Source organism: Maylandia zebra, linkage group LG12 (assembly GCF_041146795.1).
Source record: "Maylandia zebra isolate NMK-2024a linkage group LG12, Mzebra_GT3a, whole genome shotgun sequence".
In the NCBI taxonomy this organism is placed as follows: Eukaryota; Metazoa; Chordata; class Actinopteri; order Cichliformes; family Cichlidae; genus Maylandia; species Maylandia zebra.
Genome location: NC_135178.1, coordinates 21,089,113 through 21,105,816, shown reverse-complemented (window position 1 = coordinate 21,105,816; position 16,704 = coordinate 21,089,113). Strand labels below are relative to the sequence as shown.

The 16,704-nt window shown below is 40.6% G+C and overlaps 1 protein-coding gene across 5 annotated transcripts in view; it reads right to left on the bottom strand.

Annotated features, from left to right (window-relative positions):
* The window catches only part of ap1b1 (adaptor related protein complex 1 subunit beta 1), a 29,702-nt gene extending 13,379 nt beyond the window's left edge, over positions 1 to 16,323 (bottom strand). Inside the window, exons 1-20 of one of the 5 annotated variants that reach the window (XM_004544607.5) lie at positions 16,180 to 16,323; positions 14,052 to 14,112; positions 12,034 to 12,139; positions 11,783 to 11,918; positions 11,258 to 11,503; positions 10,854 to 11,044; positions 10,528 to 10,749; positions 10,294 to 10,414; positions 10,096 to 10,191; positions 7,235 to 7,350; positions 6,170 to 6,335; positions 5,252 to 5,350; positions 4,354 to 4,613; positions 3,817 to 4,021; positions 3,124 to 3,144; positions 2,811 to 2,897; positions 2,210 to 2,239; positions 1,984 to 2,121; positions 1,747 to 1,892; positions 1,495 to 1,624 (exon numbers count right to left, since the gene is read on the bottom strand). In XM_004544607.5, the coding sequence (XP_004544664.1) occupies positions 1,495 to 1,624; positions 1,747 to 1,892; positions 1,984 to 2,121; positions 2,210 to 2,239; positions 2,811 to 2,897; positions 3,124 to 3,144; positions 3,817 to 4,021; positions 4,354 to 4,613; positions 5,252 to 5,350; positions 6,170 to 6,335; positions 7,235 to 7,350; positions 10,096 to 10,191; positions 10,294 to 10,414; positions 10,528 to 10,749; positions 10,854 to 11,044; positions 11,258 to 11,503; positions 11,783 to 11,918; positions 12,034 to 12,139; positions 14,052 to 14,088 (2,553 nt within the window). In that variant the 5' untranslated portion in view covers positions 14,089 to 14,112; positions 16,180 to 16,323. Of the gene's footprint in view, positions 1 to 1,494; positions 1,625 to 1,746; positions 1,893 to 1,983; positions 2,122 to 2,209; positions 2,240 to 2,810; positions 2,898 to 3,123; positions 3,145 to 3,816; positions 4,022 to 4,353; positions 4,614 to 5,251; positions 5,351 to 6,169; positions 6,336 to 7,234; positions 7,351 to 10,095; positions 10,192 to 10,293; positions 10,415 to 10,527; positions 10,750 to 10,853; positions 11,045 to 11,257; positions 11,504 to 11,782; positions 11,919 to 12,033; positions 12,140 to 14,051; positions 14,113 to 15,878; positions 16,018 to 16,179 lie in introns of those variants that run through there. The other 4 variants (XM_004544605.6, XM_012917322.5, XM_004544606.5 and 1 more) reach the window with 4 other exon arrangements.
* Positions 16,324 to 16,704: the final 381 nt, after the last annotated feature.

Below are 16,704 nucleotides of genomic sequence, written 5' to 3'. Positions count from 1 at the left end.
GACACAGAAACACTCTAGCGACTTGTGGTTGAATGCGAGCACACGAAGTAACAAGCGTCAGCCAGTGATACTGATCGGGCTGTTGAACAAAGAGGTGCTGAAAGAAGAACAGCGAGTTCAAACAGAGCATGGCAGAAGAATGGCTCATGAATTATTCATTACAGGGCATCTTATTCCTGAGTGCAACACAGGACAGCACAAAAAAAAAAAAAAAAAAAAGACCACAAAGCTCCATTCTGATCTAGCGGTCTATTAAAAAGGGTTAGATGCCCAAGATGAGGGGGTCTGACATCTACTGTAGAGAAATGAAATAAAGAAAAAACAAACTTCCAGTCTAATAGTATCTGACACATTATTACACGGCCTTCAAGTTAATCTACTGGCAGCACAATAGTTTCCAGCTCTGTAAAGTCCCCTTTTATGGACAAAAAGACGCAGGAGTAGCTTGCCATTTTTCAGGTAAAGTCTCCACTGCAGCATTATTATTATTTGGATGAGACTCAGTTAACTGCTGTGTCCAGATGTTGCCAGCGTACGAGTGTAAGAAACAAACTGCTTCGACACGTAAATAGTTAAAAGAGCACTCAGAATATTATGTGACACCTTCATCACAACAAAATACAACACATATCTCAGGAGATGTCAAACCCACAACAGTAACCATCAAAGCGGGGCCGTGAGGCAGCACCGCAGAAAGGTTAGCGAGGCTACTGAGGCCAGGAGAAACAAAAGAGCCATGTGCTGTGAGACCGCTAATGACCAATCCCACCTCCATCGCCCCCTAAGGCGCTCTTATCTTCCCTCTCCAGCTGCACACAGCACCCATCCACCATGCTGGCCAGTTAAAAGAGCCGCCCTAATCAAGAAACAGACAGGCTCTGCCGGGTTTTTTTTTTTTTTTTTTAACATTTTCAACAAATCATTATGGCTCTGAAGTCTGTTTTACGCTTTAATCACATTACAGTTTACAGTGTGGGAATTCAGCAGTATAGCTTGACTAATCAGTTAGAACATATGGTCATATCTTCGGGTCAGTGCCTCAAAAGACAATGTGAAGTCCACTGGATATATCAGGTTAAATGATTCATAAGTTAAAATTTTGTGAACTTTAATTTAGAATTTGACAGATTAAGCCGAGTAATGTTTCTGTTTAATTATGAAAAACCTTAAATAACCATGCCAAATCCATTTAAACTTACTGAATCTATGCAATGGGTGTCATAATATAAAGTCAAATTTCAGGACGATAAAGTGTTGAAAATTCAAAAACAGTGGAAATATGTAACCACTTATTCCAATTTGTTCTCGACACCAGTCATGTGTTTGATAGCTTATGTTACTGCCACACTGTGACGCTGAAAAGTTCAGCCAAGTTTGGATTCATGGAAAACGAATACAGAAGCAAGGACAGAATAACACTGTCATTTCAAGCAAAACAAAAAGTAGCAATGTCATAAATAATTCAGGGGAAATGAACACAAGTGAAGGTTATACCTGCAAGTTGTTAAGAGGCTCCATCTTCATGACAGGTCCCACAGTATTGAGGGGAAGAGTCACTTCAATACTCTGGTTTGGGCTGAGAGGAGTTAGAACCTGCAGTGGACCAGCTGGAGCGAGACCAAAGCTTAAGCGAGACAAAGAAGAGAAAAAGGCAAACATGAGCATCCATTGCAGGGTTTGCTCAAGGTCTATCGTATCAAGCTTCAATCTTGTGAAAATCCTGTACGGATTATTAGCTGGTCTTACCTGTTTCTGTTAAACTGTATAGCAAAATCAGTCATGACACTCATAGCTTTATTGGTGAGGGTCATCTCCATTTGGATGACCCCAGAACGGCGGGCGAAAGTGCCTGATATCTCCAAGCCCTTGGCCTTCAAAGCTGGAAGCCAAACCTTAACAGAGACAAGATCATTTATTTTCTGAAGGATCTCTTCTGTTTTTTTTGTTTTTTTTTTTATCTTTCCCCAGCTTATATAAACTTACAGTTTTGGGGGCGCTGTAGGCTCCCATAGGCATACCAACTCCCCCTCCGAGATCAAACAGGTCATCCAGACCGCCGCTGACAGGGGCACTGAAAGAGGCTGGCATTGCAGCTGGGGGAGCACCAAAACCAGCCCCAATCTGTGGGTTACACAGCAACATGTTCACATTCAATGTCACTTTGTACTGAGCAAACAAAGGCCAACAACAATTCTGAAAAATGACTTACAGCAGGACTTCCACCAAGGTCTCCTCCAAGCTGAGCAGAATGAAAAAGCACAGAAGTAATTGAAGTTATTTAGTGCAGTATTAAATTATTTTCTGACAAGTTTAAAGAGGTGGATTGAGGGGTGGGGGGTGGAAGTCTAAAATGTCTTTCAGTGAATGATGACAGCTATGGGGTTTATATCATTATATCAAGTAACAGCAAAAAGGAGATAAAAGAACAGTAAGACTCCTTTTATGTACTTCACTTTTTACCATCCACAAGTTCTGCCTACTGGTTGTTGAAATCCAAGAGCTTTTTGTTAAACTGCTGCTCAATAAATAGGTGTACTGTCATTGCGACTTCACACTGTGACAAAGCTAAACTACTGTGCACGGAAAGAAATTTGACCAAAAACACAGGTGTGAGTCATTAAAATCTCACCTACAGGGAGTGTGGGTGGGGGGTGGGGGGTGGGGGGGGGACTGACAGTGCAAAGTGCAAACAGACTAATATCACTGTGGGATGACTATTCAGAGGGGACACGGTGGCACAACAGGGGACAAGAGAAGGGTTCAAGACTGGTGCTGGCCTTTAGTGGTCCAGCACGGTCCCCTGGACCAACCTCAGTGGGGCTGTAATCTGGGGGCGATGGGGATTGATGTGGGAGCTGAGGTGACTGAGGAGTGTCCATCCGCAGGGGAATGGGCGGCTGATTGAAAGATGAGACATCACAGAGCCCAGAGATAAGAGATGGACTTAAGGATTTGACATCATGTTTACGACATATATCAGGACAATAAAGATGATAATGATGAATGAAGAGATTTAGGTACATTCTCAAAACAAAACAAAACAACATAATAAAACTGTTTTTATATTCTATAATGGCCTGATATGGTTTATAAATGTTAAGCCCTCCCCTTCCACGTAGTTACCGGCTCAGACTCATCCCCCATCTGCAGGTGCAGCATTGAACAAAGGGAATAAATACAAGAGTCAAAAGAAAAAAGGCACCAAAAGGTAGAAAAGGACACAATACAAGGATACAATAGCTGCAAGCAGTGATGAGGGGGAGGCCAAGCAGTTGCCATGGCAACTTGAGCTCATCATGTCAATTTTTCCCCCCTGTTATTAATGTGTTGTTCTATCAGTGGTCAGACAACTTTCAGATGACATGGAGAGTCCATACATCAAGTCTGGTGGCAATATATCAAACACTGAGATTTTGAAAAATCAGAATGTGCCTGGATCTGTCCCAATTGGAAAAAAATGGCCTGTAAAAATGTTTTGAAACTTCTTAAAATCCAGTATGTCAAAAGTAGCCATGAGCATTGATAAACTTGGCTTTATCAAAGTGATTCCCTGTTTTTCGCATAAATGGATCTTCAGCTGCAACCTACTGGTTACAGTTGAGGCACAGCCATAAAACTTTGTGGAAAGAATCAGTCAACACTTCTCCATTTAGTGCACCAACATTCACTTCAATTGTTTACCAGAAGCGGCTTGTATGCATGTTACATGGCTGCTTGGCCCCCTGTTATCGTTACTGGGCGTCTTTAATGTTAAACCTCTGGGTGAAATAAACAGCCTTTCAATTTCACTTAAATAATCATGTTCAGAAGACATACCAGGCTGTCAAGTCCTCCTCCAAGAAGGTCCATAGCACCCATTTGCATGCCACTAGAGGCTGGTGGTGGTGGTCCAGTGGTGGTGGGAGGTGTCAGGTCGAGATTGAGAAGATCTCCCAGCAGGTCTCCCTGGGATGGGATGACAGCCGGAGGGGCATCAGAAACTGCAGCAGCAGAAGCTGTGTCAGGGCTCTCACTCTCCCCACTGGTAAAAGCAAGGGGGGGGGGGGGGGGGGGGGGGAAATGATGTTTAAGCCATATGCATTATGACAACTTTGGTTATTATGAAGCCCCTAATTTGTCATTAAACTCCTGATAAAACTCAATCGAGTTCATATGAATAATGGTAGATGGATGTAATGAATTACATCCGAAAGAAGGAACAAACAAAGAAATGCTCCACAGCTTGGCACTATATGCAAGTTATACTCAGCAGATTTTCTTGAAAGCAAAACACCATAGTTAAGAGGGCAGTTCCACTCAAGTAAACTAAGCCCTCTGCCTGCAGTGTCAAAGTAATTAAAGTCTATGACTCACGATTCAGTACTGCCAGGGAGTCTCTTGTGCTGAACTCCGCGGCTGCCCTCAACAAAGGCACTGGGAGGCTTGTGGTAGACAGAGGCCAGAGTACCAATGTGGCAGATAAGTTCCTCCAGCAGTGTAGGCTCAATCAGATCTGTCTCCTCAGAGATCAGCGGCTTCTCAGCCAGAACCACCTCTTTGGCAGCCACAGGGTCTGTGGAGAGCAGACGCCAGTAGATGTAGCCTCGGTCTCTTAGATCTGGGTTATCAGAGTCCTGTGAAAAAGGGATGAGTCATAAGGAATGTCTTTATGTTGTATGTTTAATAAATACTTAATGTTCGACTCTGTCTTGGCCCAGAAGTTATACAAAGATATCAAAAACGGAGTTTGCCTTAGGGTAGTGGTAAGATTTGGATAATGTATGAGGCAATCTGACACTGTACTTTTTTTCTCAGCATAGAAAAGCACAAAGTTCCCAGGGTTCTAAGAAAATCAAGTAAGCTTAAAAGTTACTTCAGTGAATAGCCAATATATTCATTCTTTGAAGTTGCGAGGCACATCGTCTCTACATTGCTGCTTTCTGCTAGCCTTTTACAAGAAAAAAAAATGTTTGTGTGCATAAAAATTGGACTTAGGAGTGAAATTACCATTTTCTTTTTTGCATGTTTGCCAATAGTATACACAAGTACTGGAAAAATAAAAATAAATGAATAAATGTAAATCTGTGAGAGGATTATAAAAGGTCTGGATTTTGGAACAGAAATAGGAAGCCCCTTTTAATAACGTTTAAATGACACAACTAAAAGAAAAAAGAAATAAGCAACAAAGTTCAAAAAGCAGACAATAAAGGATGCGCTGACAGGAAAAATAGCATGTATGACGTAGACTGCTTATTCCCCCGCCCCCCCTCACCTGTGTGGCTAGGCTTAGCACCTGCTGCACCAGCTCTTGGGTCTCCGTTGGCTTTTTCAGGAACAATTTGACAATTGCAGTCAGGAGCTGCAACTGCACCTAGAGGCCAGTGAGAACACCAAATGTGTTACAAATGCTCACGCACTGCTTTTAAAAGCAAGTGAATAAATGATCATTAAGATGTACCTTAACACTGTGCGACAGTTTAAGACACGCAGTGAGGTTTTAACATGTTTTACATAAATGACACACCTTTCTAGCAGTAAATAGTTTAAGACTATTTTACACATGCACTGCACAGCACAAAAAACAAATTGTTTAATATCTGACTGGTTAGCTCAGACAATACAGTCCCTTGTGTTAGGTCTGCGTAATGTTCACAGAATACACAATGAGTAAGTGCGCTTAACGTGTCCTTTTTCCTTCATCAGTCAATAATAAAAATGGAATATATTTCCAAGGCAATAATATGGGAATCAATCAATTACTTAGGGAGAGTCTAACACCAAGCAAAGCTGTGTAATCCGACAGTGAGCTGTGGCAGAAAGATCTTCAGAGTAAAGGCTGGCGTTTCAACAAATACGCCCCTGAGCCACATATAAGAAGTGACACACTGAAATATTGTAAAGCCTTCTCATTAATCACGGTTAGGTCACAAGAAATTTTGTTCCACTGTTTCTTTATTTTTTCTTATTTTAATCATTGAGCAAGCTCACTAAAAAGAAAAAAAGGTCTCTGGTACTTTCAAAATGGTTTATGCTTTCTCATCCTTTGCTACAGCTAACCAGTGGTTTTAATGATTTCCTGCTTGAAAGGACGCATCTGTTACTCCCAGCACTGATGGCAAATTATTACTGCAGCTTCCATTAAATATTGACTTTTTCAAATAACAACCTCCCCACACCCTCCTAAATACACCTGAGTGCTTTCATCGTGGAAACCCTCCAAAAAGCTCTCCAGCAGCTCATCAGCATTGTCGATGCGCTCAGCGTACTCTCCTACAATCCAGATCATGGCGGCACGCGCCTCCGGCTCATCCAGAGAGTCCAGATTTTCACACAGAGTGGCAATCACACTCTCGTACCTGCAAACAGTGACACAAAGCATCAGTGCATCAGATTCAGAGACACTTAAACGCAAGACTGACAAAATGCAAATTGCAGTTATTTTCTTAGAACAGCATTCATCTGTTTGTTGCCGAGATTGACCAAAATAACTATAATAAAATCTGATCAAACAACCACATGTCTGGCTTGTAATACGTGGTAGCAAATAACTGCCTACTTTCATATCCAGCAGACATAGAACAACATTAACACTGCTTTGGAGTCGTGTTTTCTGGCACCCTGACAAATGTAAATGTATTATTCACTCTCCTTTTAGCTCTGTTTCCTTGTCTTTCGCAGGCAACATGCCAAACTATGAAGTTTTCTGCAGTGGTTGGTGAATTTCTGATCTGCATAAAATGCTTGATAATAATTTAGTCAATTTACATATTGCTTTCATTAAAAAAAATGCTACAGCACAAATGCCTAATTAATAGGAAATCCAAAGGTTGTCTTGGGCAGTGACTCGTGTCGCTCAACGCACAAGGCATGCTGATCTGGAAACATTGCAAAGCTGCTCCCTTAGAGGCTCACAGCCTTGCAGCTGTGTAGGTACTCCCCTGAATCCACAGCCAAAGTTGGACTCCAGACAAACCAACATACCCTTTGAGCCAGGTACAATCAAGTACCGTCGACTGCAAGCAGGTTTTTAGAGGGAAACACTTTGTCTTTATGATCAAAAGGTTTTCATTGCTTATTTAAAGATCAAGAGGAAATGAATGATGAGGTGACTACATGTGCATAACAGCATATGTAAATAAGGGTTATAAGTCTTTGTCATACATTTGATAAATGTGAGGATTATTCATATAAACACAGAGAGAGTTTTAAGTAAAGTGGAAAATGTGAAAACAAACATGTCCAAGAAGAAACCTACTTGTTAGGGTACTTGCGGAAGATGTCCTTGATGACCACAATGGCCTCTTGCACCACATAGTTGACCTTAGTCTGGATGAGGTCTAGCAGTGTGCTGACACAGCGCTCGGCTGATTGCTAACAAACAGAGAGAGAGAAAGAAAAAAATGACTGGTGTGCAGGTTAAGTAGTTCAGTAAGTGTTCTTGTTAAAAAAAAAAAAAAAAAAAAAAAAAAATTGTACTTGATTTTAATATGGATGAGATTCTCTTGAAGGACATCTCCTTGAGCCTTGACACATCGCTTTCTACAGTCCTGCTACTTTTGTATTACTCCCTGAAAGTCTCACTCTAAACATGCTGGATCTCATCCACTGTGTCTAAACAGTACATTTTTTAAAAGAAGATTTTATTTCAGGTTAGGGTTAGTGGGTGGTCACTGTGTTGGTGGGTGCACAATTGCATGAGCAATGCTATGTACCACAGCTCAGCTCGTGTCTGCTGAAAGTTGTCCCTCAGACACCTCAGGTCATTTTAGCAGAACTTTGCATTAGAGCAGGGCGATATGGCCAAAAATATTTATCACGATATATATTTGAAAATTTGCGATAACGATATAACCGATGATATAATTGATGCGAGACAAAATACAACTCCACAACATTACTAGCGCAAAAAGACAACCTTCCATTTATTTTCACTTAAACAAGAAGCTGGTTTTTATGTACATTAAAGCTTTATAAAAATGTAACAGTGCAAATGCAAATTCCTTGCTGAAAGTTTAACCAAAAGGCATTTCCAGTAGAAATGGGCTGACATATCCTGAGCATAACCATGTATAATATCCACTGAAGTTAAAAAGAGGTGCTTTGCAACATTAAACTGCAGTGTGCAGTACGCATTTTTCGGACCATAAGGTGCACGGGATTATAAGGCACATTAAGCGAAACAAAGCAGTCAGATAAATCAAACTTTATTAAACTCATTCTTCTTGCTTCCTCCACTTCTGTACCATTGATTCATTAATGTTGAATTCTCTGGCAGCTGCTCTATTCCCATGTTGTTGCAGTATATTAATGACTAACCTCGCATTGTGGATGGATTATCTCAGTTGTTCTCCTGACTGAAGTTTGGTCCGTTTACAGCATCCTGCCATGCGATTGCATTTGTCTCTAACCATGAAGAACCTTCACGTTAACTTTTATAAGTGGAAAAGTGTTAGTGTTCGTCCTCCAGCTTCACTGTTTATGTTATGCTAACATAGCTGTGTCGCTAGCGATCACGTAGCACATCATTATATACCAGCTAGCCCAACTTCAGTAACCCTACAAACATCACTGCTGTTTAGTTTCCTGTCTTCATTTATGTTGGAAGTGATAGCAGAGCTGTACGTTTGATTTTTTTCAGAAATCTCTCAGTCAGAACATGCAATATCATGCTTAGGTAACTAGCGAAACTAGCGAGCTAACTTCCGCTAGCTTCCTGCTAACTTCTAACTCCGTTAAATGTAATAACTTTTGTTTTCATGGATGCCTGGAAGTTAAACTTTATAGTTACACCTGGTAAAGCAGCAATGCTGATCGTTTTATTAAAGATGAAAGAATTTAGACAGTTTTTAACTCTAAGTGATGCTGCAGTGTTGTTTGACCTGAAGAATACGGAGTTTAGGACCCAGATTACTCCCAGATTTAAGAGCATCTTAGTCCGACAAATATGACAATAACAACGGCCGCTTGCATGTTCTGCAAAAAATGTGCTTTGTTGTGTATCTGACAGACAAACACCAAACCAGTTCCACATCACGGAAGTTGCACCGTTTTTACAAACCAATTCTGGTTCATCTGTTTCACTCAACAATCAGCCATGTGCGTATGAAAACAAAGGCACCGCGCATGCGCGTTTTACTCCCATTCTATCGCGATATTTCATTTTCCTATCGTTGCCTAACATTATACCGGTATTACCGTGAATGGTATAATATGGCCCAGCCCTACTTTGCATTGACAGTTGGATCCCAGGAGACAAATTCATGGTGTACAACTCTATGAATGTTAATATGCTGGCATGCTACTCTGGACTTGATGCACTGCCTTCAGGCTGTGACAGTGTGGGCTCTTCTACTGAAAACTGCTCTTCGGTCTCTGGGTCACAGCCAGATTCCCAGCTCTCATCACCAGTGATGATCCTTGACATGAAGGTTGAGTCAGTTTGACACAGGATTTGATGTTTGCTCTCTGTGCGAGGTGCTAACAGAACCGAGTTGACAGCCGTGGAATCAGCAATGGAGTAGAAAGGGTTAGAATAGAGGAAAGAGGAGAGCAGGAGAATACAGAGTGTGGGGTCTATGGTGAAATTGCAGCCTGCAAGTGGTTAAAGCAGGACTTCCACCAAGTCATACTAGCACAGCATGAAGCAGCAGAGCGGTTCATCAACACTTGCTTTTTGTTTGTTTTGTATTTCTTTTTTTAAACAGTCATGAATATTTCCTGATGCACAGTGCTAGATAACATCTGTGTAGTGCGCAGAAAATGATTTCATTGGTTTTACTGAAGATTAATTTCACTTCACAATGAAACCACATTTTAAATGTCAACGGTAACAGGTTCTATTGAATCCTGTGCTGGATACTCATACTTCCCCAAAATGGAAATATTAATAAGCTGTAGTTCAATTTGTCTGAGGAACTAACACATAACAATGCCATGATGACAGCACCACCTTGTGTTTGAAACTCCGTCTTACTGGTTGGTGGCAAGTAGATTAACTATTTACAGCACTGTGATCTTCAACTACCAGCGAAGTGAACACACAAACCTAGGCATTCACTATGTAGCTAACACAAATATTTAACCAATGAAGCGTCTGATGACATCACCTTCGCTTACCTCAACTTTGATGGCACAGCGGCCAATGGCTCTGACCGCTTTACGCACAAAGTCCACATCCACCTCAGTGGCATATTCCTTCAACTCTGCCAGCACCTACAGCAGGACAGATGTGTGTCACTCACTGGATTCTATTAAATAGATTTATTCTTGGGAGCATCCTTAGATAATGCTGCATTATAGATGTGGGTTTCTTACCTGAGCAATATTGGCTTGAGATGCTAGGCGAATCATAATGTCCAGCTTCTCCAGTTTGACGTAGATGGGGTCATTGTACTTGACAAAGAAAACCTTCATTTCGTGCTTCAGGATCTCTGGGCTGCAATGACACATTAAACATTGCTTGTTTACAAAGTAAAAAAAAAAAGGAGTCTAACTGAAATATGACAGTTTATTAAAGACGTGGCAAAGAGACCCTCTCCTCAGGCTTACCGTCTCTGGACAATGAGATTGATGTTTCTCAGCGCCACATACTGCAACTCAGGCTCAGCAGAGAGGAGTGTAACCAGTGGAGGAGCGAGCTTCTTCAGTAAAGTGCCATAATAGTCCAAGTCTTTGGGCAGCATCTCCATGAACTTCATTAAAACTTTAACCGCTGACAACACCACTGCAGAGTTGGCATGCGAGAGCCGTGGGGTCACACGCTCACAGATGCTAGCAGGTGTTATTAATGTTGGAAAAGGAAGAGCAGAAAATTAAAACTAATCCACAGTGAATAGAACTTAATGACAAGCACAAGGACTAAGCCGTCTCCTTACCTTTGGGACTCCCGGTCATCACGAGGTGTGTAATTGGCCAGACAGTCAAGAATGAATATCTGTCCCCACTCTGTGCACTCATTAAGAGCTGTCAGCAACTTGTTTATGGTCTGAGGGTTCAGGTCCATTAGATTACTATTGGGATGAGACTCAGCAATCTCAGACAGCGCTGCTACTGCATTTGCGACAACCTACAAATGAAGACAAAGCCACAGATAAATGCTAACAGGAAGAAAACCATGCCCACTTACAAAAGAGATCACTGACATCATGTTCAACATCTGCACGCCAACAATGGGCTTATCAGTGAACGATAGAGCTATGGCTTGTAGGCAGCTCTGTCACATGCAAGAAACATGGCTGGCTCAACAGCCAGCTAAAAAGGCTTCGTTAAAAATTCGTACCATAGGGTTGGAGTCAGAGATGAGATCTTTAAGGGTGTCCAGGAAGCCCTGATCCTCCACCAACTGGGCATTGATATCATGAAGCTTTGCTACACAAACAGCAGCCGTCTTCCTCACATATGGGTCTTCATCCTTCAGACATTTTCTCAAAGGCTCACAGAGGTACTCTGTGATCTTGTCCACACGGATGCAGCCCATGGTACGAACAGCAAGAGCCCGGATGAGAGGGTTGGGGTCTTCACAGTCCTAATGGGTGATTTAATGAGGTCAGAAGTTCTGTTGCAAATATTTTATTAATTTCTAAAGAATCCTGCATTACACAAGCAATTTTTAAATTTGATTTAACTCTTGTTTGTATCAAAATCCTTGACCATGTAAAATGGTCCACAATATTTCTGTCCCAAAATTTAATTAATTAATTAATTAATTTAAAAAACAAAAAAACAAAAAACAGGAGTCAAAGATCACCTAAAAAGCTGATCATTTCTTACAGCATCTACAGATTTATGACAAACTGAGCTTTACCTTCACAAAGGTGTTAACAGCCATGATCGCCATGTCTGGCTGGCTTTTTGCGTAGTTCATCAAGTAGAGGTAGACCAGCTTCTTCAGTTCCAGGTTATCTGTCTGCATGCAGTTCACAACATCTGGGAACAGAGCACTGAAGGAGAGACGAGCTGTTATACAACTTATGACTCACAGTGAGAGCTCATGTATGCAGTTCTACTCTACATTTGTAGACATGATTTTCACTGATATTTTCCCCTCTAACTCACCTGACATCCTTGCCCACCGTCATGGATGCAATGACCTTCTTTACAGCCTCCTTCTTCTTCTCTTTCTTATCACTATTGAGCTCTGCTTTGAGCTCAAAGATCTCCCCTGTACACAAGAGACAGAGATAGGATTAAAAACATGAAATGGTATAAATGTCCATGGCTAGAAAAAAAATGCTGGGCGAGTTGATTGGTCAACACCAGTCCTGTTTGGGTCAGTGACCTGTGAAGCAAACTGGCTGAAAAGCACTTCTATTTTACTCCACTAAATTTATTTTAAAGCTTCAAGCACACCCTTCTTCTGATATGTGTAGATGTATAATAGAAAATATAAACTATTATTAAATGAACTACAGTATTTAGCAATAATTAAATTGTTCTTTTTGCGAATGTGTGATTGATAGGCCTGGGAGCCCAGTGGGGGGAGGGGCATCTTTTAGAAACATCTTAATTAGAAACATCTTATTGCGTAATCCAACTGGTACACAAATAGGATGAAAGTGCTTTGCCAACATTAAAATGTGCAAACTAGACAGTGGACGCACTGGCTGACATTTTACAATTCTCTGTCAGAAAGCTGACTGGCTGTCAGCTGTAAGCATAATGAACGCGGTGCAAGAGCTTTTTCTCCCACAGACAGAACAATGGAGTGGGTTGTAGAATAAACACCTAGACCTGTAGTTTTCATCTAAATACTTCTGGGAGGTTGCTATTTCCTTAACAATTATTTCCTTGAATTATCTAAAACCATAATTAGTTTAAAATGTAATCTTTTCATTGGAGAGTGAATGAGTTCATCAGCAAATGTTTACAGAAGCACTTATGTTGCTGCTGTAAACCTTTCAGCAGTTTAGCGAAACCAATTCATACAGTTGCCCTACAATTAGCATTGCACTGTAATCACATTACTATACTAAACTCAACAGCCACATTACAGTTACAATAATGTCATTATCTGCACAATGGGTGCACAAAGATATCAAACATGTCTTTTTCATCCTGCACATCTGTGCTACATTGAGCTTATCTCAGACATGCGCAGAGATGAGGAAACGCAGGACTTTGTGTAAACACAAAGCTAGTAAAGAACAGTGTTATTAAAGCAGAGTGTATACAGTGTCTGTCAAATATAAACACAAAAGGAGTGTGTTTGCCTATTTGTGGTGAATTGTACACAGAATTTTTTATTTTTTTTAATTTGAGAATCACGTTTAATTTAGTTTTTATTGCAGTCTAACTCAGCTGCCTAATTAGGGTACAAACTACACACTGCAAGAAAACTGCAAATTATAAGCTTAAATTTGAATCGGCAGACTTCAGTGTTTCCCAGGCAAATTAATACTCAAAGTCTCTTTTGCATGTGAGCTCCACACTGCACAACACAGCATCAGGCAGATCCAACGGGGGGGAGATTTTGAAGGAAACTTGTTCTTATGTCTCAGGTAATCCTTAAAAACCAAGGAGTCTGGTACACTATCATTTACTAGCATCTGTTTATATTTCTTAAGCCCTGTGTGAGAGAACAAAGAGGGCTTCTAGACTTTCCCAGAGCAACATTGTGTGAGGGGAGCTGCTGAAATACAAGGAGGCCTAGCAGTTATCTCACTGAGAGCTAATTCTCACTACGTCTTATCTGATATACAAAAGCCAAAGCTCTTGTTCTTGGGAACAACTTTGATACAAAGCCGTGAGATGACATCTTTAGGTACATTTTCTGTTTTGTTTTGTTTGTTTTTTCCTTACTTAAATCTACCTTATAGTTCGGTAACATTCCTAGTTATACCACAGTATGCTTGCTCTTGAAACAAGTAAATGTGCTTGGTTTCATAGACTTGAAGTTAGTAAATACATGCCAAATCATTTTACTGGGAATCTACAGAACTTTTTTTTTATCAGCGAGAAAAAAAACATCCCAAAGCACTCGCATAAATATAATGTGTAGGTACCAACAACAATAATTATAATCTTGCACTAAGGAGTTTACCATGTTAAATCTTCTAAAGAACAAAGTTTCAAACCTTTCTTGGTAGTGGTGAAGTACTTGGAGTCCGTCATCTTGGATCCAAATTGTCGATTCTCCTGCAAACGAATGACAGGATGAGAAAGATGATAGCGAAATCTTTTCCTGACTGGAAACTTGGAGCATCACGAGAACAACAGGAAATACTAGAAATGCAAGCACAGGGAAATAAAAGGAATTCCTGTCTTCTTCTGAATAAATGGTAGGGATCTATCGGAAATCAAAACAATGGATTCTGTTAAGAAATCAGACACTAATATCTTCTCTTTACAAAAAAAAAAAAAAAATCATCTTGGTCAGCATGTATGGGGCCAACAATAACTCTTGTCAGCCAACATTAAATGTTTTCTTCTGGGTATCATTAGCTATACTTCCTCATCCCGTTGCCCTCGAGGCACCATTTCATTTTATTTTTACTTTTCTTTTAAGTTTAAGGTACAAAGATGCCTGCTTGACACATTTCAGAGAAAATTGTAAAATATTAAAATACTATTGGAAAAATAAAACCTGTGTTTTTACATGAAATTTTAACATTTTTGGCTTATGGACAGCTGGTCGTTTTTAGGAGGTCTCCACAACAGATCATCTGCCTCCATCTCACCCAATCCCTAGTATCCTCCTGTCACACACTCCATCCATAAATCTCGTCTATAGTCTCCGTCTGTTCATCCTGCCTGGAAGCTTCATATTCAACATCCTTTTCCCAATGCATCCACAACACCTCAGCCTTCTTTCTAACTTTGACTCCAAGCTGCTCGACCTGAGCTGTCCATCTGATGTACTCTTTACTAATCTTATCCATCCTGGTCAATCTAAATGAAAAGACACGTTTAATTCTGCCACCTTTAGCTTGGCCTCCTGTCTGTTTGTCAATCCCACCATACATTCTTTCTGTTGTATTCTGTCACTAATCAGCCCTGACATCTCAACTACACCCATTCCACCCTGCCTGCACCATCCCCTTCACCTTTCTTAAGCACTGGCCAATGTTTAGGTTGGCATCAGGTATTTAAACTCAACCACCTACAACTAGTAGCTTAACTGGACAGCAGTTTATGTTTAACATATATATGGCTTGTTCATACTAACATGTGGAATTTGTCTCTTTAAAGTCTTTCTGATATGGAAATAAGTTAGTGTTTCCTTGACTATGCACTGAATATCTATTATTACTGTGTTACAAATATGTAAAAACACTGCTGCAGTGAATAAACAAACCCATAATGATTTCATTAATCCCACTTATATTCAGTTCAGTCAAATGGTAGAACACAGAAAGAGAAAATTCCTTCACAATATTCCGCAAAATAACCCTTTAGGCTCTTCAACACACGTCTACATTTATGAATGAATCCTGTTAGACTGACATGTTAACTTGTTATTAATGGTACTGAAAAACACATTAACTAGAGCACCGGGTTTCAGGTACCAGTCGACATCCGACAAGTCGCTAACTAGCCATAAGTTAACCAAAACCGAGCCCAACTGTCGACGTAGTTAGCAATACGTTAGCCGATTACGATCCGTTTGTACGATAAAGCACACTGCTACCGCCCTAAATTGACACCGAAACTCTCGTGTACTCTTACGTAGCTTCTGATCTTACAACATAAGTATTTAACAAAAGCTGTCCTTACACAGATAGATAAAACACAAAGTTGAGAAAATGTTCTCTACTTGGCTAGCATTAGGCTAGAACAGCATTAGCATAGCTGGCTCGAGTCTGTACGACAGAAGGCACACGTAGTTGAGTAGTTAACCCAAAATGAGCTAAATTGCAGCCGATATTTGCGCATTTGAAAGTGCATTTCAATCCACTACTCACGCATAACTGATTTGCCCACTCCTGCATGTTTGCAGCAGTTAGAGTAGATGAATGAAGCTAATGCTAAAGGATAGCAGCCTGGTGCAGTGTGCCTGTCAGTGTCAGCTAGCGCCTGACCACTTCTCTGGCTAGCAAAGCTGAGACATGACCTTCTAAGTAGGGACTTAAGGAAGCCTTTGCCGGGACAGTTAAGCTCTTAATCTGTCGGGGTAATTAAGACCTTACTCAACGAATTAGCGTACCTTCTGGCGTTAAAATTAAACTCGCCATACAGTGAATTCAGCAAGCACAAATATCTTACCGTGACAAGCGTAGCAGTTACTGTGATGGCCTTCGTCCCCTCCTACTTGATTTACTTCCGTCTTTTAACAAAATAACAACAGGCAGGCAACGTCAGCTCTCATTCATGCAGGGCTGGTCATAATGAGACAAAGAAATTCAGGAACTCTGTCAACGCTGTGCGCTTTTCTTTTTAGTTCCAATCCGGCTACTTAAATCTACATACAGAGTAGTTTTTTGGGAAGTTGAGGAAAAACACTACCTAAATACAATAAATAAAATCTATGGCCTAAACCTTTCGACTGATAATATTATGCCAGTGTTTTGTGTATCAGTTTATACTGTATTGAGATAGCAAGTGTTTATGTGCATAAATGAGGCGTTAAATGAGGATCACCAAATACTAATTTCTACAAAAAGATAGCACTTTGGTCCACCGTTGCATGACAGCAAAAAGGTCCTGCTGTCCAGTCATCTCTGAATGGTCTACATTCTCTCCCTGGGTGCCATATTCTAAAGACATGTCAAGTTAACTGGTGATTTTAAA